A 22,614-nucleotide genomic window follows, 5' to 3' on the forward strand; every position below is an offset into this window, starting at 1 on the left:
TTATATTATGGGGTTACTGTAAACATGTCCCCTGGTCATAAGCCAAATGTAACATCTGAGCGACAGCATTAAACGGACATAGTATGCTCCTTATGTACAGCTTTCATTGCATGCCATGTTGCATCTTTTGTTTATGTCAACACAGATGTTAATTCAAATTAAAGTTCTGTCAGTGATCACAGTTTTAACAAAAATATCTGTGAAGAATTGTACAATAAAGTTTGTACATTAATGCTGTTTATTAATTTCTCTTTGGTCCCATGTTGGCCATTTGTTCAATTTACTACCTGCATGAGCTACTGTTTGTTTTTGACCTGTTTACTGTTAAATATGCTGTATACAATGTTATTTTAAGATGTCCACAAGTTGTGGGTGCAGAATTAAATGCTGATTGAGTGTTGAAAGTAGTAAATCTCAGCAGTTACTGAGGTATTTTTATTTGTTAGTTAATCAAAAACTTTATAAACTCAAACACAGTACAAATTATTGAACCCTGGGACATATGATCATAGAGTGCTTAATATAAAACATCAAAATACACTAAAGCTGTGGTTTTGTTTGTCTATTGGAGATTGTGTCAGTCCTCTGGGGACAATAGTTTGCACAACAGTTAGCATCCAGTCGGCCATATTCAAAATATACTGTTTCATCTAAACAAGTAGGTTGTTTACATAGGATTTACTCTGCAGCCTTCAAATGAGTGACTATGAACAAAGTATAGCCTAGAAACATATATAAACCCTTTTACAGCCTACATAATGATTAGGTCACGGTCTTAGCTGGTGGCAAAACAAACATAAGGCTGTCCATCACCAAGTTGGTTGGTTAACTACATTGATCGACGTGCCCGGCGACCAATATGAGAGCCTTCACATGTAAGTAGGTGTTCTGTTTACATGTGAAGGCTCTCAAACATGACAATGTGGAGTCTGGTCAGTTAGCAATGGCAGTGGACCAGAAATCTATGTTTGTTCGTCTAATTCTTATGTGAATTTTGTTAATTGAGCTATAGCCACTGGGCTAAACATCTGAGCTACAAACAAAAGAGAAAGGTAGGGAGCGACTGTTGTGTTGTATGTGCCATAAGCCACTGCTGCCCATGAAAAACAGCCAGTGGATTGATATGGGGCCCCCAGATCACTTAATGTAGCTGAAATCATGAGACTTGAAGCTTTCTAACAGTGTATAGCATGTTGCAGTTGTGTTAAGAACAAATGTTGTGTAACAAGGATAGCTGTGATTGTTCCACAGGTGGGACAGTGCTGGGTAACGGTGCTTTTATACAAGACAAACATAGGCAGAGCCAGTGGTGGTTTGGTACCAGCCAACACCAGAATCTAACTGGCCACCTCTAGTGCAGCAGTGCCAAAGTCAAAATGTGATGCTTGTCAGTATTAATGAATAAAAAATGAAGAACAATGACAAACATTTGCCTTAAATATAACTAACTTTTTTCTGATGCTTTATGTGTTGGAAGTTGTTTGTAATGGAGCCATAAGTCACCCACAGAACTGTAATCATCACTTAAATATCCATTTATATAATATTAAAGTTTATGAAAACACTCCTAAAGCTTAAAAAGTTTCATGTAGTGCTTGGACTGCTTACAATTATTTAACTTAATTACTTAATTACTTAATTAAATTAATTACTTTAACTTCCATTTTGAACGTAGCTGTTGCCTGTAGCCTATAAACTGAGGGAGCATGTGGGAGCAGCAGGTGAGTGGGTGAACAGTGTCCTTGCTGCTAAGACACACCACTGCTCTGCAGGGCCCACGGTGCATTAGGCAGCTGCTTAGGTTTCATTTACGGGCTGTTCCGTATGGAAAATAACAAAGTTTACGACCGTCGACGACGTATGAAGCGAACACTGTGTCCTTAAAACAGGAGACTTATAAATGACTTGATAGAAGGGCAGCTGAGCTGGACGGGAGCAAAGTTGAGGACTATTCAATGTCTGGGTAAGTTGTGAAATATAGACTAAACTATATCCAAACTGATAATTTAATTGTCTGAAGCTTTAACTAAACATTTTCTAGTTATATTTGTGCCTTTAGAGAAGAAATGACTTGAAATTTGTTTGTGCTCAGATCTCATACTGGACAGAAGTGAAACATTTAGGCTGAAGTGTAATTTCATCTCAGTTTGTTTCCATGTATAACAGGATAATATGAATTTGTCCACTTCAGATATTGAAGTAAAAATAAACAGCAGAGAGAGGGAAGTAAAATAAAAACAATACTTTGATTGCCATTATTTGAAAAGTGAAATAAATAATACACTTGATCAAAAACCCAAACAGCTCTGCCATGCACGCCTGACTGGGCTTGTCTTGTAGCTTCCCCTCTACCTCTCAGTGGGCTGACGCTCAGCAGGTGCACAGAGGTAGCATACTGTCGATGCAGCACAAGGAAGGAACAAGTCTGTGGTTCTCCTCTGCAGTAAACACCACGCGTGGCTACCCTGCTCGCTTCTTATCTGCTGTCTGTCTGAATTATTGAAGCCTGCTGGGTTGAGTTCTTCTGGAGTGATGAACTCTGGGTCAGCGATACTAGAGAGAGGGTTCAGGGATAAGCTGAGGTGAAAGCAGACCAGAGAAGTGTGTGCTGTGCAGGGATGAATGATTAAAACTCAAATCAAATTACAAAAGTGCTTAAAGGACTAAGGTACTGGTGTTTGAAGTTAACTCGTTTTAAATTCTGTATTTTTCCCATTTAAGTACGTTAATTTACTCTTCAAGGCATCGTTCCAGTGGTCTGAGACAAAACAAGGTCAGAAATTAATGTGCCACCTTCAAAAGCTGCTGTTAAATGCAGGTGTAAAGTGGTATGGTGTAACATTGCTTTTGCCTTTAATTAATTTCACCTTTTTTCTACTCTCCTCCAGGTGAAATTGCTGTAATACCCATTATGTATGAGCCTCGATACTACGATAGCCCCCCTGTGTACAGCCCACCTTACAGCACCACCTCGCACAGCTTCTATCCCCCAAGGAGCGTTCACTCCCCTCAGAGCCAGTATGTCCCCCAAACCCACAGCCTTCATCCAGACCCCTGCTACATAGAGGAGAAGCCTCAACACTTCTATCGCTGGTTTTCTCCTCCTGGTTTCGTCAAAACATTTCAGGGAGCCACGGCACTCATGTGTTTCATCATATTTGCCTGTGTGACTTCAACTTTGGTGTGGGACATGAATGGTTTTGGGTATGGGGGCTACAGTATGGGGGCTACAGGGGGTGTTGCTTTGACAGGGTCAGGCTATTATGGAGGCAGCTACGGTTACAGCAGTTCCTACATGACGCCACTGTCTGCCAAAGCAGCTCTGATCTCCATGGCAGCCATCAACTTCTTGGTTTCAATGGGGTTCTTGGTGGGGGGTTTCTCACGGTCACGGTTCACGAGGAGATGCAGTTTTTACCTCACTGTCCTCGTCTGTGATATCATCTTAGCTGTCCTTCAGGTGAGTCTGCCTCACCAAACATAAAACATGGAATCATTAAGTCAGATTATAATTGTTTTTTAAAAAGCCTGATGAGTCTACTGTATTTTGTTTAATCAGTCTCATTCAGATGGTGATATAGATGGTGGTATCATCAGTCAACTAACGGGAGCCTTACTCCAGTCAGAACACCTTGTTGGTGCAATGCATTTGGTCTGCTGAGTCTAATCTCTGCTCCCTCTATGGCAGACTTTACTTTGCATGATTTGTATGATCAGAGGTGGAAAGTATCTACAGTGGGTACGGAAAGTATTCAGACCCCCTTAAATTTTTCACTCTGTTATATTGTAGCCATATGCTAAAATCATTTAAGTCAATTTTTTCCTCATTAATGTACACACAGCACCCCATATTGACAGAAAAACACAGAATTTTTGACATTATTGCAGATTTATTAAAAAAGAAAAAAAAGCCACACACCTGTCTATATAAGACCCTACAGCTCACAGTGCATGTCAGAGCAAATGAGAATCATGAGGTCAAAGGAACTGCCTGAAGAGCTCAGAGACAGAATTGTGGCAAGGCACAGATCTGGCCAAGGTTACAAAAAAAATTTCTGCTGCACTTAAGGTTCCTAAGAGCACAGTGGCCTCCATAATCCTTAAATGGAAGACGTTTGGGACGACCAGAACCCTTCCTAGAGCTGGCCGTCCGGCCAAACTGAGCTATCGGGGGAGAAGAGCCTTGGTGAGAGAGGTACAGAAGAACCCAAAGATGACTGTGGCTGAGCTCCAGAGATGCAGTCGGGAGATGGGAGAAAGTTGTAGAAAGTCAACCATCACTGCAGCCCTCCACCAGTTGGGGCTTTATGGCAGAGTGGCCCGACGGAAGCCTCTCCTCAGTGCAAGACACATGAAAGCCCGCATGGAGTTTGCTAAAAAACACCTGAAGGACTCCAAGATGGTGAGAAATAAGATTCTCTGGTCTGATGAGACCAAGATAGAACTTTTTGGCCTTAATTCTAAGCGGTATGTGTGGAGAAAACCAGGCACTGCTCATCACCTGTCCAATACAGTCCCAACAGTGAAGCATGGTGGTGGCAGCATCATGCTATGGGGGTGTTTTTCAGCTGCAGGGACAGGACGACTGGTTGCAATCGAGGGAAGGATGAATGCGGCCAAGTACAGGGATATCCTGGACGAAAACCTTCTCCAGAGTGCTCAGGACCTCAGACTGGGCCGAAGGTTCACCTTCCAACAAGACAATGACCCTAAGCACACAGCTAAAATAACGAAGGAGTGGCTTCACAACAACTCCGTGACTGTTCTTGAATGGCCCAGCCAGAGCCCTGACTTAAACCCCATTGAGCATCTCTGGAGAGACCTGAAAATGGCTGTCCACCAACGTTTACCATCCAACCTGACAGCACTGGAGAGGATCTGCAAGGAGGAATGGCAGAGGATCCCCAAATGCAGGTGTGAAAAACTTGTTGCATCATTCCCAAAAAGACTCATGGCTGTATTAGCTCAAAAGGCTGCTTCTACTAAATACTGAGCAAAGGGTCTGAATACTTATGACCATGTGATATTTCAGTTTTTCTTTTTTAATAAATCTGCAAAAATGTCAAAAATTCTGTGTTTTTCTGTCAATATGGGGTGCTGTGTGTACATTAATGAGGAAAAAAATGAACTTAAATGATTTTAGCATATGGCCGCAATATAACAAAGAGTGAAAAATTTAAGGGGGTCTGAATACTTTCCGTACCCACTGTATGTAGATTTACTCAAGTACTGTACTTAAGTGAAGTTTTGAGGTAAGTATTTGAGTATTTTCATTTTCCACTACTTCATATTTCAACTTCACTACATTGTACAGAAAAATATTGCACTTTTTACTCACTACTGTACATTTTTAATCAATTTAGTTACTTTTCAGACAGAGATTGATTAAACAAAATACAGTAGACTCATCAGACATCATTGATCCCTGGTGGGAAATTCAAGAGCTACCCAGCAGAATGTAAAGTACTTCAGTGTCTAAGCATATAAGGTAGTTTGCATTAGCTCCAGCTTTGCCAGCTTCAACATTAGATGTGACGTATGCAATAATGCATCAATAATTATACTTTAATAATATGATATATATTTATGTCAATTGTGCCATTCTGCATAAAGAGTACTTTTACTTTTTTTTTTTACTTTAAGTTTATTTAATGTTAATACGCTTGTACTTTTAACAATTTGAATGCAGGACTTTTACTTGTAACAGAATATGCTTTACAATTTAGTATTGCTACTTTGATTACAGTAAACAATCTGAGTACTTCTTCCACCACTGTTTATGATTATATAAAATGGTCAGTTTAAAACAAATACCTTGACTCTGATAGATACCAGTCCACAAGCTGTTAGGAGTCAGTAAGAGAGACCAGCAACCCCAAACCAAGAGCTGACAGGGACAAAAGGTTGCACAGAGTTTGGAGTTGATTGTCAATAAGACCAGCGATTCTAGCGAGGAAGATATTTCATTAAATGTTTATCACAAAATATTATTTTTTGGAACTGTAAATATGCACTAACTGCAGAAACAGGCTATGAACACAGAACTGATATATTTTAAATCTATATGGCAAAGTTGTTAGCAAACAGTATTGTTTACACATCTAGTAAACACAGAGCAACAATACTCTTCATTTTTGTTTTCAGTTCAGTATTCAAACTTCATTTCACTTTTGGTCCCCACTAGCTGTTCAAGGAACTCTTCAGCTTACATACAAAAGGATTGAACTGGAACTGAAACTGTAAAGCTGAGGGCTGTAAAACCAAAACAAAGAGCTGAAAGATGCTAAAATGCTCTGTAGAGCTGAGGAAAACTGCAAAGTGATGTTTCTGTGACTCTTTCACATTAAACTTGACTGTAAGTTGTAATCCACTGTTAACTTAACAATGTTGATTGTTTTAAAGTACATCCCAGAATGCTGCTACACTGTAGAAAACAGTGCATCTTCAGTGTAGGACTAACCAAAAAATCGTCTTGATTTGTCATCGTCTAATATCAACCCCAATATTCTGTGTTCAAAGAAGATCATGTACACCACAGAGATGCAGTACTTCTTTCATGTGACCTTTAAGTTCAGATATTATACTTACCTTGGTAAGAAAGGCAGAGTACTGTGTGTATTGCAGTAATATTATAGTATGTGAAATACTCACATCAAAGATGTGATTGAACCTCTCTCTCTTTTGACTGTTAGGGCATCATCGACATTATCTTTGTGATCGGGGTGAACCCGATGGCTCAGAGCTCACAGAGCATGCTGTACAACCCCATGCTGATGATGTGCCAGAACATCCAGGGCAGCCCCAGCCTCAGCGGTAGCGTGGGGGCTGGTTTTCCAGGGGGGTTCCCCATGTATAATCAATACCTGCACCATTACTGCTACATGGACCCAGAAGAGGTTTGTTGGATTATTCTATTTTATTTGATTCTCTTGTATACTTTTCCATTCTGATCTTCAAGTTACTCTCTTTACTCAGGCATTAGCATTAGTGTTGGGTTTGATGGTGGTGTTGGCCCTCTCCCTTTCGGCTTACTACGCCTACAAGACCCGGAGCAAGATTTGGCACCATGGTAAAGTGAACATCTACTGGGATGAGCCGCAGGTCAGGCCGTCAGAGCAGCAAGACCTGCAGAACTGGGTTAGTCAAGTCTTTGTCTCTGTTTTAACAGAAGATGAATGGAAGTGACTGTATGTCAGCAGTTGTCAAGTGTATGTAAAAGGACAGTCATTTAGGGTATGTTAAGTGACTTTAGGTTTGTGTGATTTTAGGTTAGCTTTTCTTTTTTTTTTTAAACTGTAGTTTCCCAAAAAACCTATTCAGGATAAGGGGTATAGATAACAGATGGATGGATAGTTCCAGCTCGTGTCTTACTAGTGACCATTGGGTTTTACAAACTCATGTTAGGTGCTGGTGTTGACACAAAGATAAGATTAGTGTCCACAGCACACCCAGGTTTCACTCTGACTGATCATTAACCAGACTACTGATAAGCAGCTGCACAGAAACCATAAAAATGACTAACAACCAATATTACCAGCTCTCCTGAGAAGGAAAACAGGCCAGGAGACACTTAAAGCAATTTACCTCATGGTCAATAGTCAAGTATAAAGTTTCAGACTGGTATCACACATGTTTCCATTTCCTGTGTACAGTCATAATCCCACATATGAAAGGTTGGGCTGGTTCATTTGAAACCAAAGTGCATTGTGAATAACTCCATGTGGGCTCTTAACCAAAGAAGGAACAGCTGGTCTTCAATGAAATGAACACTATTTGAAAAATATTGTAGGAGACTGAAATAAACAAAGCAACAAAAAATGATTTTAATTGTCAGAGTTTTAGAGTCTGACATAAAAACTTGTTGGATTCAACTGCACTGTTTACTAGTAACTAGCCCACGTTAGCATGCTAGCATACTAAACTAAGGTTGTGGACATGGTACACATTATGTATAGTATAGCACACTGATGTTAGCATTTAGTTCAAAGCACCACTGTGTCTAAGTACAACATGGCTGTATAATTTTTGACACTCTTGTCTCTATAATTACCCAGAGACATCAGCAGTAGCACAGTATTCACTTAAAAGCTTCACTTTGAAATCTCATCCTGATGGACTACAGCACTCTATATATAACATTTTCAGGTAGTTTGGAATTTCATCCCCATAAGCAGCAGGGCGGTGTAGCGGTTAAACCACAATGCAGCCAGATGGTCCACGCATGGCAATAGCTTGGTTCACTTTTTTCCGTGTTCATGTTGTAATACAGTATGTGGTCAGGATGTGGTTTAGCTTATGTGGCTTGTTGTTCTTGTTGTTATGTCGCTGATTGTTCTTGAAAAGCTTTAAATTAACCATGTTCATGATTTTCTGATGAGCAGCCTCTTGTGGCCATGTGAATAATGACTTTTTGCTTTTCACACTACATACAGTATCTGTATATTAATGTACAGAAGCACAAGAGGGAGTGGCTGTTATTCTGTTGATGGATATGAGTGTGCAAAGTGTCCAACTTTGACTGTGTAGACATATGGCCTTAGGTTAAGACACTGATGTGAGTAGTTCAACCAAAAATGATTGTTTCTCCAGCTGTTTTATGTGAAGGATTGGTGGAGACCTGGAGAAGCAAAAGTAAATGTTAGAGAAAACTCAGAAAATGTATCCTTGATCTTGTCACATCCAATTGGATGCCCAGGTTTGGAACCATCAGTGCTCCAGCATTTAGCAGGTCATCGTGCTGCTGTAGAGCCCTGTGAAATCTGTGCTGGTAGCCTCATGTGGTATTTAGCAGTGATTAATCTAGTACAGTAGCACTGTACTATGATTGTATCACGTCCACTATGACTCATTATAGAAAGGAAAGAAAGGTCCAGTAAGGCCTTGGCCTACAAACTGCCTGTCACTGCATGCCACATACTGAATCCCTTTATTGAGATGCAGTCCCTATTCTGGGGCACTCTTGTATCGCAGGGAAGATGCTCGCCTTGCAGCGAGACATATATAATGTATGTGGCATGTATAATGTATAACAAGGGTTGAGTTGCCTGTGTGTTGCTGGGTGAATCCCTACAGTGTGTGCTGGAGATAAATGATTCAGTTTGCGAAGGGGCTGCTACACGCTGCTGCAGATTAGACTCCTGGCAAAGACATAATTTCCTTGTATTTTGTGCTACATTTTCATTTAACAAAGCTGGAAAATTGTGGTTACTGGGAGAATTCTAATCTACGGCACCTAGATTCAAAGCAAATGCTACATACGACATCATAATTAATATTTATCCACATGAGCAACTCTGCAAAAGTCAAATATGAGATTAGAACTAAGATTATAAACATGATAAAGTGTCAAGTGTGTAACTCTTTTATAGAGAATAAATATGCAAGATGTTGTGTGCAAAAACACAAAAATTTATTTTGCAGATCTAAAACGTTTTGTTTTAAGTGTGCTGGCTACAGCTTCTTTGAAGTGAATATGTTTCCTTCGTTAATCAATACATTTTTCTGATTCAGTCATATACAAGTATATGCTTAATACAAACGTATATTAGTCAATAATGATAACACTCAGTAGCTGTAGCTCTAAAACTAATTGTTAACAATAAATTTAACCATAAAATCAGTGTCTGTTTTACCATATTCACAGCCTTGTTCTTGTCACAGTTCAAATTCACAGGCAAGTTTTATCTTAGACAGAAATGAACAGCACTTGAATGTCACAAAGCTGCAGCCGTCACGACACCTTGGTGCTGCTGTGTGTCAGATTTCCAGCAGTTTCTGGGAGGTTTTCCAGACAGAGGGTCTCCTTTAGATTCCACATTCCAAGATCTAATTCACAGACACTTGCATCAGATCTAAATAGGTAAAAGATTAGAAGTCACTGATGATGTTTCAAATAGTATAGCAGTAGGTGACAGTTGGAGGTTTAATGTTTGAAACTGTAGCATCTGGGGATGTTTCTGTTGACCATGGGTTTTTGTAATGCTTAATATTGTACTTGTATTTTGTATTTCTCCTCTTATAAGCTGTAACATTACAGTGATATACTGTAAGTGTCCAAAAAAGAGAAGCAACCCCTGACACTGTGCTGAATGTCTCACCCTTTCTCAGTATGCTCCTAATGATACAGACACACACTGTCACTGGTAACATGCACATCATGATATTTACAATTCAACACCAGGAAACAGAGTCATTATCATCCAGAAACCACAATCCCTGTCATTAAACAAAGGGACTCCACTCTCCTAATATTGTCTTAGGTGAACCATGTTGGAGAGGTGCGCAGCACCCAGCAGACTGTCGTATCAGAAAGAGCAGCACCGGACCTCAGGGTGGAGAACAACGTCGTCTCCCATGGCAACAGGACAGTCAGCATCCACAGTGAGGGAAATTATAAAAGCAACAGGTAACAGCAACAGTACAGTCAGCATACATTAGAAAAATGCATGAGTAGTGACCCCGATAGTGCAAATTATACCAATTAACGTGATCTATTTTGATTTTGGTCTACACTGACACTAAAAGTGAAACACGTCTGATTTTCATACAGAAGTCAAAGAAAAGGCAGAGTTTTCACCACCACAGTGAGGTTACATTTGTGGTTTTATGTAAAATATCTTTACATAAAAGTTTGCCATATAAGTTGGTCCTGACATTCACATCCCCTTCAGGATTATTTGAAATCAACCTGAGGTAATCAACCACCAGCAGGTCAAAATTTTTGTTTGTCCAATACTCTGCTTTTCAAATATCTGCAAAGTAAAGCACATTCCCATTAGCCTCAATAGTTCTTGGTGTTTAGTGCTAATCGGCTTAATTCAAAGCACCGCCATGAACTGCTAGCATGGTGTAGACGTCTTTAATTCTTTTGAGGTAACACTGGAAATTAATTTAGCTATAGACATCAAGCATATACGCACATATACACAACCAAACATCTTTTATCTTTCAGTTTTTCTGCTGATGGCATTAATTGTCACAGTGCTGAGCCACTGCAGAGGAACAGTAGGGCTGCAGGTTGCTCCAGCAGCTCCTCAGATGATGCAGACACCATCCAGAAACCTCCTTCTTATTATGTGGAGAGGGAACAGAGGCAGGATAGAGATCCCCAGGCTATGGTTCAGGAGAGGATGGAGTCCCAGTATGAAACTGGCTACACCACTGAAGACACTGGCAACGAGCTGGACAGGGATCATACAGACTATCTTTACAGGTGGGACACTACTCTGCTACCAGTTAATACTGTGATCTGAGAAAATATTTAGACCAGGCATTTGTGTAGCACATTTCATACACAGGGGCACCTCAAAGTGTCTGACATGAATCCTTAAAACAAAAATACAACTTAAAGTGTTAAGCTGCAAATTAAAATGGTTGAAGCTATTTAAATGTTTTTAAATATATAAATGTAGGAAAAGATAAAGAATGATGTGTGAGCATAAAATGTGAGTAAGAGTACTATGATACCTTAGTTTAGCTGCTAATCCAACTGAAAGAATTTAAAGGCGTGAGTGTCACTAAAGAGCAGTATTGTCTACATGCTCGTTCAGAAATGTTTCCTGTTTTAAATAGCTCAGTATCAGAAAATGCCAGCATGGCATAAATGTTGACATTCAGCATCTTAAAGCAAGAAATCAACAAAAATCAGCATCAGCTTCAATATTTAAAAATCCCCACTGGTTGAACCTAAGTTAAAGTATTTAACACCAGCCTTCCTTATGGCATCATTGTTCTAATGAATCATAGCTTTTTTTAAAAGAATCTGCTCTGTCTTCAAACAGTGTTCATAGTATTTATGAAGAAAATGCTGTAATGCCAGAAATACTAGTAACCACCGGTGGCCAACAGAATTATCTAAATTTAATACTGGTAAGATGACTGATAGAAAGTTTATTCCCCTCTGTGCTTGTCACCGCCTGAATAATAGTTGTAATTTAATAATCATGCCATGTCCTCATATTAATATCCCACTCCAGGCTGTACCCAGTGATAAGTTCAGACAAGCAGCGGCAGCAGTACAAGAAGGAGTTTGACTCTGATCTGGCTTGTTATAAGAATCTCTGTGCCGAAATGGATGACATCAGCGACCAGCTGCACAAGCTGAGCCGAGAACTGGACATGTTGGACGAGGGCTCTAAGAAGTACCAGGTTGGGAAAAATAGGAGGAGGCAGCATAGAATGGAAAACTAGAGGGCAGACTGCCAGGAGAAAGGAGAGTCATAGCTGTGCCTGTTCATTAGTCTAAACCCAGAAGCTTAGCTCACTGTCACTATACTGTAAGTCTACTGAACTGCCACTGAAACACTGAGAGTTGAAAATCTGTTGTAGTGATTACCTACTGTACAGTATTTTGTCACCAGGATTAAAATGCCCATGTATTTTTTGCTGCAGTTTCAGGATTTACTTATATGGTTTATGACATAAAGTGACAGAATTTGTATTTCCATTCTAAGGGTGTGGCAGAGGAATACAACCGACTGAAAGACCTCAAAAGGGTGAGTCAGTTAGATCTATGGTGTCGTAATGTGACATTAAACAAATCTAACATGTGGAACACACACTTTGGCATCAAACGTTAGCTTAGCATAAAGACTGGAAATGAGGTCACCTGTCAACCTTACCAAATTTGAAAGTAAAATCTTAATGGCCCTAAATTAAATCACTTTTACATTTGTTTTTGTATGGTTTAAACAAACAAGATATTACATGTTAACTAAGCTGTTTTCACACATGAACTCCGGACAATGTCCCCAAAATCAAGTCCGGATAATTCCAGAATAATTTCCTTTCTTGAGAACGCTCCATTTAAATTTCAACTCAAATGTGTTATGTCTTAAATGTATGTCAGAATTTTATGGGCTTGTGTTGCAAAGGATTAGAATGACTGGGTCTTGTCACCCAGAGGGTGGGTTGGGGAGTGCCGTAGGCTGACCAGTCATTTTAGGATGGCCCTCCTGAACACCTCATCGGCATCTTCGTTGTAAATGACCCTTCTTCTTCACCATCGGAATTTTTGTATTCTTCCGGTTCCATGTCACTCACATGATAGGTCATCAACACATCCACTAGCTGTCTGTGAATAATCCGGACCATACGCTGCTGTTTTCCCACATGGACTTACTCAGACATTGTACTAGGGAGCTGGCAGCGTAAAGTCCACTTAAGGTCCAAATCTACTGACTGACATTTGTGTTCCACATACAACCTCAAGTAATGTCTGGATATTTTCTTGGTTCCAGTGCAAGTCTTAAAAGGGCTTTAGTGAACTTTAGAGAAGGTAATGGGCATATTTTATTAGCTTTGAATAGAGACAGGAGAGTTCCCTCCCTCTGTTCCCACTGCCTATAGCTCCATTGTACAAACATGTGAATGATATCAATCTCCTCAGATGGTTTTGTTTGTTTAACATCTGCTGGCTTAAATTTCTTTTTCTTTTAGAAGTCAGACTATCAAGCAAAGAAGCAGCAGAGCAAAGAACTTCGGCAAAAGCTTTTCCACATCAAACGGTTGGTGAGAATCTATGACCAAGGTCTTTGTTAGTGTGACTTCATAATCTGTCTAAACACTGGCTGGGTGTGACCTGGCTAAAGAAACAAAGATTTACCCTCCATGTTCTTTCAGGTTTACTGCTTTGCTGTTAGAATTGTAACTGTTCAGCCCATACTAACACAACCTTTATACTGACCTTGGTCACTGAACCTGTTTTTTTTTACCTTTGTCTAGTTTTTGAATTACTCTTGCAGCTGTCAGAATAAACTATCTAGTGATTGACTTTGCTCTGTGTGGGTGTAGTCCACTTTTAACTGGTTGACACCAGGCAGTGTTGTACCTTGATAATATCTCAGTTTTTGACATATGAATACCTTTACATTAATACACTTATACATGTATGGTACATGTTGTGTTTATTTGGCATTCTTGATACAGATGGAATTACAACACTTTTTCAATGAGTTTGAGAAAACAAACAACAAAAGTCGTCATCTTTTGATTCTTTTAATAAAGTTGCCATACACATAACATTTTAAAAACATAAGAACTCGGTAACGCAAAGATAAGAAAACATTAATAGCATTTGTTTTTGTTTTTTATCTATAACAGTTGCATGAGTCGGTGCCTAAAAGAAGAATATCCAAATATCTTTCAAAAGGCTCGTTGGTAGATCAAGAATCAATATCTTTCAACTTTTGTGTTTTACGTTGGTCAAAGCAGAAATATTTTGTTTTTGGGGTGGATTTTGTTCTTTCCTTTAAAATACCTAAATATTTAACTCACCTCTTAAAATACCCATGTGAGGTAAATCCCAGTGAACCAGCAAACCAGGGGCCAATCTTCTATTAACACATCTGTGTGATGTTTTTGGCATTGACTGTCCTCTAAGTGCATTTTCCCCCCCACCAGATTCTCATCCATGACAACACTGTCTCACATGACTCCAACAGCAGAGACACACTCAATGAGAGCATGAACATCTGTGTCATATGAGCTTAGATGGCATGAAGACAAGCTTCTTCTTTTACATCCAAACAGATGACAGAGGTATTTTTTTATGTAAATACATATAGAAAAAACATTTAGGAGCTAACAGTGAAAGCAATAGTTTTAATGTTTAAATGAACCTTGAAATACATAATGCAAAAGCAGAAAACAACTTGGCAGAGATCCAAAAGATCTGAACATGCAAAAAAGACAAAGTTGGCCTCCATATATGTACATTACAATACATTTTTCAACATAAACTGTTAGTGTTGGTTATACTCTCTGGTCACCAACTATACTGGCTAAACTAATTCTTACTATCTTGAATTGTCCGTCATACTGAAACCCAAGTTAATTCACACAAATGCCAGCCTTCCATTCCTTAATGGAAAAAACCTTAATCCAAATCATGTTTAATAACTGAATTCATCATATTCAGTCAGTCAGAACTCGTATTCAGGACACTAGTTTAAAAAAAAAAAATCACTTTGGGGATCTTTTACAGAGATCAAATGTTTGTGATGCTCGTAAGACTCATTTCATATTTCACGGGTGTCCCAAATTCATACCGAATAACAAGGCAGTTGTCAAAAAGAAGGCGGTTTGTGGTGAACGACATTTACAGAGGCTTGTGTTGAGGAAATATCAGACTAAAGCATTCTGACGTCTCATGAGGTATTAGTCCCTTCTCCTGTCACGGTGGCTTCATTTTGTAAAGTGTCACTTACAGTAACAGCGAGCCCTGTGAGAGAGTTTCAAATCATGATGGTCAGACCTGCTGTCTTCTCATCTCTGCTTTTTTAAAAACCCATCTCCGAGGACGATGTGATAGACTTTGGTGAGTTTTCCTTGGTTTTATTTCTGCTCCTTTTGCTTCTTCCTCAAGTGTAGAAAAAAGAAAGCGGTGAATTACAACTTTTCTCTTCAGCAGTTACTGTCTCATAGTTAACAACGCAACCAGAGTTTTCTGATGCTTTAGACTGTTCCGTTAAAGCCACTTAAGTCATGGATGTAACGTTATCAGTAGTGTGGATAAAAAAGGTCACTGTATAACAAATGGCGAGCCGTGGAAAATAAGCCCAATGTGGTGAAAAGTTCAGCCGACTATCAGTGGTGGGACAGTTTAGTCCTGTAGCAGGGTGCTGCTGCCCTCTACATGAAACCGTGCCATCTTTAGATACTGTGACATGTGGGTCATGACTTGACTGGCTGTGGTGGCCATAATGGAGCGCAGCGTGAAGAGGTGGCCTCTGGCCTGAGACCTGGCACCAGAACAAGAGTAACAAAAAGAAATCCTGGCACTGGCATCTCTCTCTTCCCTGGAAGCCCATGTGGAGACAGAGTGCTCGTGTCATGAGGGGGAATAGAGCGGTTAGAGTAAAGTACGTATGATGACCAGCTCGCTTGAACCACATAGATGGGATAGTGATGAGTCAGGAGGTTTCCTGTGGGTCTTTGTCGTCACTAATTCCAGACGGAAACCTCGCCTAAAGGGGTGGGCGGAGGGGGCTATTGTCCTGGAACATACGGCCAGCTGATTGAGCTTCCAGAGAGCTGCATGTCCCGGATCAGCGTCTCAATGGGCGTCTTTCCTACCAGGCGCATGAAAAAGAGCTGGGAGATGAGATTGGCAGGAACGGCACGCAGGGCGGGGAGACGCAGGAGCAGGCGGCCAAAGCGCTGAGGCTGACTCGGGTACTGCATCCTCTCATACTCTGTCAGAGCCACCTGAGCCTTCTCCTGCAGAGACTCCACGTGGACTGGGTCTGTTAGACCACAGGCGTCTGAGAGGGAGGAGGAGGCAGTTACTTAATAGTGTGGGCAGGTTACATAAAGAGTCGTGATGAGCCAAAAGGACAGTTCAAATCTGGGCTAATTAAAAAAAAAATACAGTGCTTCATCATATGCATGCACTTGGAAAAACTAACAAATCAAACACTACAAGCCCTGAACATAAATTAAAACTATGACCAGGCTATGTAGCTTAAAAAAAGATTGAAATGGCTATAGAGATGCTCACAATAAGCAGTTTAGCCACTTACACAAGACTTATCATAAAATGCACAGTGCAGCCTCATGACCGATGACAGCACTAATTAACAGAACAGAACATTACTGCATTTTCATGAATAAACCAGGAGATGGTGCCACAGGAGGCGAATTCACAGATTAATGGAGCAAATTTCACTGCAGTTCTCCAGTCACTCTAGGATAAAGCACCTGGAGTTTTTCTGTATGTGTAACTTAAATGTGCTTTTAGACTCTTTTTGTGTATTCAATTCCTATTTATGGTTGTGAACAAGTTGTGCTTGGAGAACATGTGCTGTATAGCGTCTGCTGTAGCTCTGGAAAATTGGGAGTGTGGCGTTTGAAAGATGAGTATTTACCACACAGGGAAGGCTAACGGAAGATATCATCCAGTTACACTACAGGAAATGATCCAGTGCATGGAGATTGATGCAGACTAGAGGCTAACAGTCAGGATATCCAGGCATCTGCTTCTTTGATTTTCATTTTCTGTTTTAAATCTGTCTCAACAAGTGCAACATTTCATAGAAGTTCAACACTAAAACGCTGAAGTCACCCTTTCAAAGTGGCTGCCTTGTGTGGTTCACTGTGGTATAATAACAGCAGATAAGACAGAAGAGCAAAGACAATCACCTGGTGAGAAGAGTGCGATAGCCTTGAGACAGCTATATTCAGCAGAGTCCACCTGCAGCCTGGTCAGCTTGTCTACCTGGTCCTGGAACATCCTGACCTGGTCCATGAAGGACACCACACGCTCGGCAGACATGGGGGAGGAGTGGAAGCCAGCCGCAGCCAGCAAGGGAGCCATGTGGAGCGGCAGGGCTGACTGGGCCGCGTTGAGGATGAACAGCTCGCTCCAGCTCAGCCTCAGCAGAGCCACCTGTGAATTTGTTTGAATCCCTGCACTGTCATCATCCACTGCATCTGTTGTTGCTAAATGTAAAGGTCAATCATTCCCTGTTTCTTTACTACATTTCCTAGAATACCTTCTCCTGAGGAGGGAAAAATCTGTGAAGTGTGCATCCTAACACACCAAACTGTACATTCTTACCTTGTACATGAAATGTAATCTACTGACCTGGTCGGACACAGGAAGCTCGGGGAAATAAGGGATATTTCTGGCCCACTCCACGGTGCTGAAAAGTAGCCGAGCAGCCAGTTCACAGATGTTATCAATGCCCATGGCGTTATCTGGTCCAGCCTGCTGGTTGTACTGGTGCCCATAGCGACTGCTGGGGTATGGCTCGGCCCGCAGCAGCTGGGAAATGAGTTCTGACACCGGCTGACCTCCGCCGCTTCCTCCATTGTTGTTATTATAGAATTCACCACTTCCAAGGCCACTGGCGCCACCTATGGGCATGATAGAGGGACTGAGGCTTGGCTGGGGTGGGATACGACCGCGTTGAACTGCTGTAGTTTGGTTGGGGGACAAAGGGGAGGAGAGGAAAGGTAATGAAAGAGAGAAGGTGCAGTAAGGAGAAATTTGAGAAGGACAGGGGAAGGGGAAAAACAGAGAGGAAGAGATGTTACCACCGAGTTCAGCCAGCGGTGTACGTCAGATTAACAGCAGACAGACTTGACCCAATTAAGAGGCTGTTCTTCGTGTTTAAAATGAGGTACAACTGAGTCCAAACTGACTCCTCAACAAAAGACTAAAAGACTTTGAGCCAAGAATGTACTTTTCATTAACATTTTAAACCTCTGCAGTATTAATTATGGAGAACTACCACGGGCTGTTGCAGTAACCTTATTATATTTTCTTCATCTTTATACCCACTGAAGACTGCTTCTGCACTCCAAAACACCCGCAGACACTAAGAACATCACTTTGTGTAAATCAAGCGCCGCAGCCATGACACACAGCATTACTGCCAAAACTGAAGCAGCAGGGCAGCAAACTGAACAGACATTCACTTGTGGATATGAGTTCATGTGGTAATTGTCTGGCCTGTTTAAGTATCTTTGAGTAAGATAATGAATAGCTTCCAGGCGGTGGAGATGACCATGACATCCCTGCGGAGGTGGTCATCATCATGCTTAATGACCAGTGAGCATGAGTGGAAAACAACTCAAAGACACACCAGGTGCCCTTATTTGTACAATTACAAACTACTTCAACCATTTAAACATTAAGTATATTTTCTATCGCTGCAATTAAAAGCCTTACAACTTTGTATCTGTATGTACAGTGTTTATTTGTAATTTGTTTCTGTGTATCTATTGAATGACACCCCACGTGGACTCCAACAGTTCAGGTGAAATCCCCATAATGGATTGGATTGAGCCAAAATTTCAGAGGGTTTGTGTACCTTCATCTTGAGGCTTAAGGCTCTGGGACGCAGGTGTCTTAGCACCATATCCCTCTCAGTCACTCTTACGCAGGCACTAGATTAAGCCACTTAGTACATGGCACTGAGCTGACACACATGGTTAGCTTAGCCATGACAGAGCCTAGACAGCCATTTCTTTCTGCTCTATGGAGCTTATGAAGCAGAGGAGGCAAGATAACAAAAAAAGGCACATTTAACTGATTGATTTTGTTTTAAATTTTCTCAGTGCAGCTGTTGAGCATAATGAGAAGACTTTATGGCTCTTCATTGAACTAAATAGGAATTTTCATTTTTCTTATCAATACAAATGTAGTATTTGAAATAATGCACAATGTGTGCCTCAGTGTCCCTTGACCTTTTTAAAGGTATCATAATAGATGAAGGTGTATTGATCGGGATAGACAGATACCTTCTTTGCGCATGCCAACGCGGAAACACTTCTTCAGGCGGCAGTACTGACACTGGTTTCTGTGGTGCTGGTCAATCTGACACTCTCGGTTTGACCTAAGAACACAAACAAATGATTTATGAATACTATATACTAGATTTTCCGTAAGACTATGGCAAATGTTAACATGCTTACAAAGAAGTAGGTTGTATCATTTAGTGTTATTTCAGTCACATCTTAAGTACCGTTATGTGTACAATCATATTTAACTCAAATAAAGCAGAACGTTTAACTGAGAAGTCGGCCAACAGAAAAAGTGTTTGCAGCTTTTTGATACTTAATTAACTGATTTATTTATAAAGCAAAACTGTCAAGCTTTCTCTGGTTCAAGTTTCATAACTGTGTTAATTTGCTGGTTTTCTTTGTCATATATATAGGTGAATTGTGTGAATATATCTATAAATAAACCTCATAAAATCACAACAAAGATGACATTTTATCTCTATAGGTTAATGAATAACAGAGGACTTTACCTGAAAACTGGGATGTACAAAGACATCTTTAATATTGTGAAGGTTAGTAGTTGTGTGTATGATGTGTAGTTCATAAGCACTATGGCAAAGAAAGGCTGCAACTAATGATTGTGTTTATTATCAATAAAAAAAAATTAATAATGAAAACCTCTCATTTTCATGGAGGTGAAGGTAACTATGCCGTGTACTTGTGTGATCTAGCCAAGAATATTCCGGTTACTATCACACAGGTAAAACAATAGCGGAAAAGCCAAATATTTAGATGTTGAAACCAGTAAAAGATTAGTGTTATAAAAATACTTGGTGAATCTTATCTAATTGTTGCAGCTCTATAGAAGATAAGTGTGTGACTGTAAAATCTTTTCGAAATGTTATTTTAAATATAATTTTTATTGTACGTTTCATCAATTTGTATATCTTAACATTTGAAAGATATTAACCAAATCAACTTGAAAACTGTTTAAATGTATTTATACGTATGAGGATCGTTCGCTGACATGAGACCCATCTAGCCCAGACTACACGCTGAGAAGACAGCAGCCAGACACTGCCGATTATTTTTATGACCTATATCCTCCATTATCATCTGTTTATAATCGTATATTAATGCGGACTTTATGCAACACCATGGAGCATTGTATTTCCGTAGGGTGTTTAGAAAAGCAAAAATATTACCCATAATGCCCCACTCACTCACCTGCAAGTGTAGCTGAGGTTGCGTCTGACGCTCCGCTTGAAGAAGCTCTTGCAGCCCTCGCAGGTGAACACTCCGTAATGTTTCCCGCTGGACTTGTCCCCGCACACCACGCAGTCCACCACGCACGCCTTGTCGTCGTCTCCAGCTTCCATATCGCTGCCTCCCGCCTGGGGAGAGCCGTCGTCCTCCTCCCCCCTCAGGTAGCCCTTGTCTCCCAGTCCGTTGGTGCCCCCATTGGGATCGCCCCACCCCCCACTCACCATGGCCATCGCTTGGTTACGGAACCACCGCTGAAGAAAATGGGACAGGCAGCCAATATTTCTGGTTGCTGTCAAGGTAACATAAATAGTCCTGACTGTGTGTTTCACCTCACCTGGAGAGATTCAGTATTTACTGCTTGTCTGTGATCCCATTTGTTAATTAAGCCCCTTGTTTATTTTTTAGCATGTAATAGCAGAACTGGGGGGGAAACGGTCCTCGTGCTAAATAAGCAGATGTCAGTGAGAAAAAGCCCAGGCTATAGCATTGAGGAGGAGGAGGAGGAGGGGGGTGTTTGGCAAAAAAAAAAACAAGAGCCGCTCAGTCCCCTCCCACTCCACTATGACCTGGAAACAGTCTCAGTGTGGCAACTTTTAGTTTTGCATGCCTGTGGCTTTCACTGCGCCCTTTTTCTTTTCATCTTCCTCTCTCCAGCTCGTAGCCGCCGCCGTGTGTTGTCCTTTTCTTTGGTCCAGTGCTTGAAGAGAAGCCTGCTCAGGCGCTGCCCGGTCGATCGGTTTCAGCCAAGGAACCTTTCACGGGAAACGAGTCAAAACACACAGTGTGCATTCTCCAAAAACAAGTCAGAAACAGTTTCCAAGCGAAATGAGATGAGATGAAAATCCCCCCCAGTCTTTTTCGTTTCACTCTCGCGCTCCCAGCTCCGTCTCTGTAGCAACAGTAATGGCTGAAAAAGGACCTCAGTGTAGCTCCCCTTAGCATATGCCTGGAAGGGTTTTGACCGCCCCTCTTAAAGTACCCCTGACCATGAAGTGGCTCACACCTATTTGCCCCCACAGACAGTAGCAGTTTTTCCAAATATTCACCTCTTAATCCTCGTAGAAACGATATCAGGCTCACCTCGGTGTGGACATTAACGCGCTGTGTCTATGGCTTCCCATAGAAAATAAAACCCTCCTCTCGCTAGAGCCTCCTTCTATCCAGCGAACCTAAGAGCGCAGACACAACTCTCCTACTCTGCTGTAATCCCCTTAGCGTTGTTAGCAGCATTGTGACCCACAATGAAGATATTCCAGATCAAACAAAACAACTTAATGTGTCCACACAACGACGCATTCATGTAGCCGTGGGCTTCTTCAGGGCACTGCCAGCTGCGGCAGCGACGACAGACGAGCTGACGCGGGCAGCCTGTGCTCACTTCCCAAATACACAAGCAGCTCCTCTACACAAGGATGTGCTCTCCCTCTCTCCTCCCCGCTTGCTGTAGCACGAGTGCGCCGTAATGACAGTGTCCTCTTTCATGCTTCCTTTCAGAAAAAAAAAAAAAAATCAAGAAAGCAGGAAAGAGCGTCCGTCTCCTCGGCCCACCATATTTCCTGTGCTTGCTCTCTCATGCACTCCAGCCTTTTGTCAGTGCTTGCCCACCAAGAACTAATGACTTGCGGCCTTGTCTTGTGTGCTGTTTTTCAAACTGTGTGTGTGTGGGTGAAATCAAATTATGATTCAAGAAAATGGCCACAGCTCGAGACCGGACCAGCGTTTGCCCGCTCCTTTATCCTGTTGTCTGTTTTCCTCCAGCCTATTTGTGTGTGTGTGTGTGTGTGTGAGAGAGAGAGAGAGGGGGGGTGTTCAGAGGGGGAGGGGGCTCTGTGTGTGTGTGTGCACTCCCAGGGATTTGACACTGCTATTCAAGCCCTGCCGTTGCCATGGTGCTGGCTGCCTTATATGGCCACTGGAGTCAAAGAGCAAAGAGAGTGGGCTGTGTGTGGGGCAGTAAACATATACACACACGCAAGAAGAATGTGCAGGATCTGTCTCCACAGAGATGCAGAGAGCATGACCCCGAGGCCTCAGAAACCACCTCAACAATACCAGATTATCCTAAAGCCCTGCTACAAAAACAAGCAAGCCCATCTTCTGCCCTTTGTCTTTTAGAAACCA

The 22,614-nt window shown here is 41.3% G+C and overlaps 2 protein-coding genes across 5 annotated transcripts; one reads left to right on the forward strand and one right to left on the reverse strand.

Annotated features, from left to right (window-relative positions):
* Positions 1-1,868: 1,868 nt before the first annotated feature.
* On the forward strand, positions 1,869-13,827 carry LOC109969352 (occludin-like). 2 transcript variants are annotated; one of them, XM_020616177.1, is made up of 9 exons: positions 1,869-1,963; positions 2,889-3,460; positions 6,693-6,896; positions 6,976-7,137; positions 10,260-10,405; positions 10,952-11,212; positions 11,976-12,147; positions 12,453-12,494; positions 13,438-13,827. In XM_020616177.1, exons 2-9 carry the CDS (start codon positions 2,912-2,914, stop codon positions 13,537-13,539), a joined length of 1,638 nt encoding a protein of 545 aa, XP_020471833.1. In that variant the 5' UTR covers positions 1,869-1,963; positions 2,889-2,911; the 3' UTR covers positions 13,540-13,827. The 2 variants fall into 2 exon arrangements, with proteins under 2 accessions (XP_020471833.1, XP_020471835.1); XM_020616179.1 differs by lacking the exon at positions 1,869-1,963 and having other exon boundaries at positions 2,547-3,460.
* Positions 13,828-13,982: 155 nt separating this feature from the next.
* nr2f6a (nuclear receptor subfamily 2, group F, member 6a) lies at positions 13,983-22,155 on the reverse strand. Of its 3 annotated transcripts, XM_020616151.1 has the most exons (6): positions 20,828-22,155; positions 20,455-20,744; positions 19,246-19,340; positions 17,585-17,916; positions 17,140-17,386; positions 13,983-16,262 (listed from the first exon to the last, which is right to left on the reverse strand). In XM_020616151.1, exons 2-6 carry the CDS (start codon positions 20,721-20,723, stop codon positions 15,988-15,990), a joined length of 1,218 nt encoding a protein of 405 aa, XP_020471807.1. In that variant the 5' UTR covers positions 20,724-20,744; positions 20,828-22,155; the 3' UTR covers positions 13,983-15,987. The 3 variants fall into 3 exon arrangements, with proteins under 3 accessions (XP_020471807.1, XP_020471808.1, XP_020471806.1); XM_020616152.1 differs by having other exon boundaries at positions 17,585-17,913; positions 20,455-22,155; XM_020616150.1 differs by having other exon boundaries at positions 20,455-22,155.
* Positions 22,156-22,614: the final 459 nt, after the last annotated feature.

Source organism: Monopterus albus, unplaced genomic scaffold, assembly GCF_001952655.1.
Source record: "Monopterus albus unplaced genomic scaffold, M_albus_1.0 scaffold172.1, whole genome shotgun sequence".
Lineage (NCBI taxonomy): Eukaryota > Metazoa > Chordata > Actinopteri > Synbranchiformes > Synbranchidae > Monopterus > Monopterus albus.

What these genes read in the sequence shown, in the direction of transcription:
- LOC109969352 (XM_020616177.1), top strand. Translation starts at nt 2,912, where the DNA reads ATGTATGAGCCTCGATACTACGATAGCCCCCCTGTGTACAGCCCACCT. An exon ending in AGCAAGACCTGCAGAACTGG is followed by an intron (nt 7,138 to 10,259) that starts GTTAGTCAAGTC and finishes ATATTGTCTTAG; the next exon opens with GTGAACCATGTTGGAGAGGT. An exon ending in GACTGAAAGACCTCAAAAGG is followed by an intron (nt 12,495 to 13,437) that starts GTGAGTCAGTTA and finishes TTTTTCTTTTAG; the next exon opens with AAGTCAGACTATCAAGCAAA.
- nr2f6a (XM_020616151.1), bottom strand. Translation starts at nt 20,723, where the DNA reads ATGGCCATGGTGAGTGGGGGGTGGGGCGATCCCAATGGGGGCACCAAC. An exon ending in AACCTCAGCTACACTTGCAG is followed by an intron (nt 19,341 to 20,454) that starts GTGAGTGAGTGG and finishes TTGTGTTCTTAG; the next exon opens with GTCAAACCGAGAGTGTCAGA. An exon ending in AGCTTCCTGTGTCCGACCAG is followed by an intron (nt 17,387 to 17,584) that starts GTCAGTAGATTA and finishes ACAAATTCACAG; the next exon opens with GTGGCTCTGCTGAGGCTGAG.